Source organism: Entelurus aequoreus, linkage group LG05 (assembly GCF_033978785.1).
Source record: "Entelurus aequoreus isolate RoL-2023_Sb linkage group LG05, RoL_Eaeq_v1.1, whole genome shotgun sequence".
NCBI lineage: Eukaryota > Metazoa > Chordata > Actinopteri > Syngnathiformes > Syngnathidae > Entelurus > Entelurus aequoreus.
Genome location: NC_084735.1, coordinates 86,696,091 through 86,702,090, shown reverse-complemented (window position 1 = coordinate 86,702,090; position 6,000 = coordinate 86,696,091). Strand labels below are relative to the sequence as shown.

The following is a 6,000-nucleotide window of genomic DNA, read 5'->3' as shown; positions in this document are numbered from 1 at the left end:
CAGTCTGGGGCAATTTCTGAACTGAATCGCAAGATGGATCACATCATGGAAAAGCTGGTAAGGGAAAAATTGGATATGAGGGCCAGCATGGACGAATAGAACAGACAAGCCATTGTAATGTCTGCTTGCGGAAAAACAAAAATCCTAATCTACGATTTGACTCCCTCGAATGGCCTTGACGCTCCAACAACGGGAGCAGGCTGTTCTGAAAACACCCCCGAGGACACCTCAATGATGGACGCTTTGGACCTCCCTCCCCTCCTCAACGACACCTGGAGTCGAACTTTTGCTTGCATGCAGAACGGCCCCAGGCCTATGAACATGAACACAACATCAACACACCCAAGACAATGGGCATATACACACACACACACACCCTCCCCCACCCCACGCCTTCACCACCGCTTGATTCCCCTTCGGGGTGATGGACGCCTGGCAGTGCTTCATAGCAGCAGTCGACCTCCAGGGCTCCAACCCCACCACCCCTGTTGCGAGTTGTCGTGATTAAATGTAACGTGTTTATGTGTGCATGGCATGGAGGTTTTTTCCCACTCCAGACTAGACCCCCTTAGGAGCCCAGTCTAGATTGTATTTTTTTTACTCATCTTCTTCCCCAGCGTTTTACCTTTTTCCCACCTTTTACGGGGCGCCTCGTGGCGACCCATCAGCGTTCCTGTTCCGTAACCCTGTACACTGTTTGTTTGTCTAATCTTGAACGGGTTTGTGCTGAAAACATAGTTTGGTTGTACATGTTGCAATGACAATAAAGACCTATCCTATCCTATCTTCCTTCGTGCCGGCTTCTAGAAGCAGCAGCTCATCCTCAGTATATTCAGCTTCAAAAAGATAAGGTTGTGAATCCTCATTTGTCCAAAGATAGTCGTCTTCGTTGTCTGTTACCAAGTCTGCCGTGATTAGAATACAGACTCGTGTTTGTGTCCGAAAGTAGGACTTAAATGCTAACAGTTAGCACACGGGGCAGACAGGGTCAAGTATCAAAAAATATGAGCGAAATGAGCTACAGAAAAGCCTGCTCAGTGGCCTAGTGGTTAGAGTGTCCGCCCTGAGATCGGTAGGTCATAAGTTCAAACCAAAGACTACAAAAATGGGACCCATTACCTCCCTGCTTGGCTCTTAGCATCAAGGGTTGGAATTGGGGGTTAAATCGCCAAAAATGATTCCCGGGCGCGGCCACCGCTGCTGCTCACTGCTCCCCTCACCTCCCAGGGGGTGATCAAGGGTGATGGGTCAAATGCAGAGAACAATTTCGCCACACCTAGTGTGTGTGTGACAATCATTGGTACTTTAATTAATGAATTACAAAAAAGCCGCCATGCTAACAGTAGTATGCCAACATGGCAACAATAGCATGCTTACAGTTAGCATTAGTGAAATACCAAAATACCAAAGCATAGGACACTGAGGTGCTAAATAAAATCTAGCATGCTCATGTTAGCGTGCTAAAATGCTAGCTGTAACATGCCTCAAGTACCTAATTATATTACACTGAGGTGGGTGCCTGAAAAAGGTGTTTAAAATGCTAGTATGCTAACCTTAGCATGCATCAACTACCAAAATGTGAGCGAGGTGTATACCTACAAAATGACCTGAATAAAAAGCTAGCATACTAATAATGTCAGCAAGCTAACAGGTATCACACACAATATATGACGGTGGGGTGTAGAAAAAAGCTAGCATGCTAATATTACAATGCTAATGATTGTGCCGTGGGCGGCACTTTGGACCTCCCTAACCATAAGAGTGGACGGGTCAGTGGGATTGGGAATGGATTAAGAAAAAGAACACCATTTTTCACAAACATACCGGCGGCATATGGACCAGTGGACCAAATGAAATTGTTCACGTCAAATCAAACCGCACTCACATTCAGTGCGTTGTGGACTCACCCTCACTGTGGCGAAGATGCAACAAAACGCTCACGGGCCGCCATAAACGTGTGTACAAAATAAAATATGGTCCGAACAGGAAGTGAGTGCGGGTTATATTTAGTTGGCTAATATGCAGAGAAGGCTTCCTCTTACCGCACTCCTTCTTGGGCTCGTCTGAGCGGTCCTTGCAGTCCTTGACGGAGTCGCACACTTTGGAACTGTCGATACACTCGCCATTCTTGCACTGGAACTTCAGCGGCCCCTCACATCTGGTGGCTGCAACAAACAGTCAAAATGTGACTCTGGATAAAAAATAATAAAAAAATACATTTATTTGTATTAATTTTTTTTAACTTGGGACGGATTTTGGATCCTGGGTGTCCGTATCCGGCCCGTGGGCCATAGTTTGGGGACCCCTGCTCTACAACGTCAAACATTCATAAGAAAATATTAGGCCTGTGACCATTAATCGATTTATACTCATTATTCCTCAGATGCATCTACATCGATCTGGGCTCGGCTAGTTTGCCTTCCGGAAGATACAGTAGGGAAGGGATTCATATGGTCTCGCGTGAGAGGAAGAGGGGGGTTATGATTAGAGATGTCCGATAATATCGGCCTGCCGATATTATCGGCCGATATATGCGTTAAAATGTAATCTCGGAAATTATCGGTATCGTTTTTTTTATTATCGGTATCGTTTTTTTTTTGTTGTTGTTTTTTTTAAATTAAATCAACATAAAAAACACAAGATACACTTACAATTAGTGCACCAACTGTTATTAATATTCTGCTTCCTACATTATATATCAATATATATCAATACAGTCTGCAAGGGATACAGTCCGTAAGCACACATGATTGTGCGTGCTGCTGGTCCACTAATAGTACTAACCTTTAACAGTTAATTTTACTCATTTTCATTCATTACTAGTTTCTATGTAACTGTTTTTATATTGTTTTACTTTCTTTTTTATTCAAGAATTTTTTTTAAATTTAGTTATCTTATTTTATTATTTTTTTTTAAAAAGTACCTTATCTTCACCATACCTGGTTGTCCAAATTAGGCATAATAATGTGTTGATTCCACAACTGTATATATATCGGTTGATATCGGTATCGGTTGATATCGGTATCGGTAATTAAACAGTTGGACAATATCGGAATATCGGATATCGGCAAAAAGCCATTATCGGACATCCCTAATCTACATCGATCTGGGCTCGGCTGGTTTGCCTTCCGGAAGATACAGTAGGGAAGGGATTCATATGGTCTCGCGTGAGAGGAAGAGGTGGGTTATGATTAGAGATGTCCGATAATATCGGCCTGCCGATATCATCGGCCGATATATGCGTTAAAATGTAATCTCGGAAATTATCGGTATCGTTTTTTTTATTATCGGTATCGTTTTTTTTGTTTTTGTTTGTTTTTTTGTTTTTTGTTTTTTTTTAAATTAAATCAACATAAAAAACACAAGATACACTTACAATTAGTGCACCAACTGTTATTAATATTCTGCTTCCTACATTATATATCAATATATATCAATACAGTCTGCAAGGGATACAGTCCGTAAGCACACATGATTGTGGTCCACTAATAGTACTAACCTTTAACACTTCATTTGACTCATTTTCATTCATTACTAGTTTCTATGTAACTGTTTTTATATTGTTGTACTTTCTTTTTTATTCAAGAAAATGTTTTTAATTTATTTATCTTATTTTACTAATTTTTAAAAAAAAGTACCTTATCTTCACCATACCTGGTTGTCCAAATGAGGCATAATAATGTGTTAATTCCACGACTGCATATATCGGTTGATATCGGTATCGGTAATTAAAGAGTTGGACAATATCGGAATATCGGATATCGGCAAAAAGCCATTATCGGACATCCCTACTTATGATGATGGCTATTAATAATGGAAAGCGTCACTCTACGTAGCAACTGACGCTGTGGTCAAAGTTGGAATTGCCACAAAACTAGAGATGTCTGATAATGGCTTTTTTGCCGATATTCCGATATTGTCCAACTCTTAATTACCGATATCAACCGATACTGATATATATAGTCGTGGAATGAACACATTATTATGCCTAAGTCACAAAGTGCATGATTTTTTTTTTAACATGCCTCAAAACAGCAGCTTGGAATTTGGGACATGCTCTCCCTGAGAGAGCATGAGGAGGTTGAGGTGGGCGGGGTTGGAGGTGTATATTGTGGCGTCCCGGAAGAGTTAGTGCTGCAAGGGGTTCCGGGTATTTGTTCTGTTGTGTTTATGTTGTGTTACGGTGCGGATGTTCTCCCGAAATGTGTTTGTCATTCTTGTTTGCTGTGGGATCACATATTTGGAACAGTGTTAAAGTTGTTTATACGGACGCCCCACCTCAGTGTGACCTGTATGGCTGTTGACCAAGTATGCGTTGCATTCACTTGTGTGTGTGTGAAAAGCCGTAGGTATTATGTGATTGGGCCGGCACGCAAATGCAGTGCCTTTAAGGCACGCCCCCAATATTGTTGTCTGGGTGGAAATCGGGAGAAATTCGGGAGGGGCACTAAAATTGGGGAGTCTCCCGGGAAAATCGGGGGGGTTGGCGAGTATGACTGGGAGACGCAACTGCTCTGTGCTTCTCCCTACGTCCGTGTACCACTACGTACAGCGGCCTTTTAAAAAGTCATACATTTTACTTTTTGAAACCGATACCGATAATTTCCGATATTACATTTTAAAGCATTGATCGGCCGATAATATCGGCAATCCACTCGACACCTCCGCTCCGGACAGGCTAACCTCCTCCAAGCTCCGAGGACAAAGCTACGAACAATGCTCCGCCGCTCCCAGTCTGTGGAACGCTCTCCCTGACCACCTGAGGGCACCACAGACTGTGGATGCTTTTAAAAAAGGCTTAAAAACCCTTCTTTTTTTTATTTAAAAAAAATCATTTTTTTTAGATATATGCATACTAGTTCTAGCTATTTGGCTGTTCTAGTTTTTATTTTTATTTATTTTTTATTATCTTTTTATTTTTATTTTTTTAATACACTGTAGCACTTTGGGGTTGTTTACTCAATGTAAAGTGCTTTTTACAAATAAAATCCATCCATCCATCCATTTTCTACTGCTTGTCCCTTTTGGGGTCGCGGGGGGTGCTAAAATCTATTATTATTATTATTATTATTATTATTATTATTTGTAACTCTCACTGCTTAATATTGTTGTTTTGCTAAAAACTCACTGAATCGACTTCAACTCACTGAATCGTTTCGGATCGTATCGTTGTAAAAAAAATGGTATATATACTGTATATCGTCCCTGAATCGTAACGGCAACCACAAATTCCGAATGGAATCGTTACTAGCATGCAACAGATTTACGTGGACCCCGACTTAAACAAGTTGAAGAACCTAATGGGGTGTTACCATTTAGTGGTCAATTGTACGGAATATGTACTGTACTGTGCAATCTACTAATGAAAGTTTCAATCAATCAATCAATCAATAGCAAGTTAGCATTAGCATGCCGGCTGTTGGCATGTTAGCACCATGAATTGATGAACGTGGACCCCGACTTAAACAAGTTGAAAAACGTATTGGGGTGTTACCATTTAGTGGTCAATTGTACGGAATATGTACTGTACTGTGCAATCTACTAATACAAGTTTCAATCAATCAATCAAAGCACTAGCATGTTAGCTGTTAGCATGCTAGCCCTAGCATGTTGGCGGTTAACATGTTAGCACTAGCATGTAAGGTGTTAGCAATAGCATGTTAGCACACCCCCTACTTATACTGCTTGAAAGAGAATTGAGACCAACCCACACATAAGAAGGACCCCGACTAGAAATCCCAAAGACCGAGAACCCACCGTTGAGGCAGCCCGATTCGTCGCTGTGGTCGGGGCAGTCGTCCACCTTGTTGCACTGCTTGGTGCCGTGGATGCAAGAACCGTCGCCACACTGGAACTCGTCAGGGCGGCACGTCAGCTGGGCTGTGTGACACACAAAAACCAAGGGAATGGTTTTCAATCCTTTCTAGAAGAACAGGAGCAAGTCCATCTAGAATTTAGTCAACACTTCTATACGTGCAACATGATCAAGGATGAAGCAGT

At 41.8% G+C, this 6,000-nt stretch overlaps 1 protein-coding gene across 1 annotated transcript in view; it reads right to left on the bottom strand.

Annotated features, from left to right (window-relative positions):
* Positions 1 to 6,000, bottom strand: part of LOC133651204 (low-density lipoprotein receptor-related protein 8-like) — a 276,107-nt gene that overhangs the window by 137,085 nt on the left and 133,022 nt on the right. The window contains exons 6-7 of the mRNA XM_062049231.1: positions 5,758 to 5,880; positions 2,043 to 2,165 (exon numbers count right to left, since the gene is read on the bottom strand). Of these exons, the coding sequence (XP_061905215.1) occupies positions 2,043 to 2,165; positions 5,758 to 5,880 (246 nt within the window). The remainder of the gene's footprint in view (positions 1 to 2,042; positions 2,166 to 5,757; positions 5,881 to 6,000) is intronic.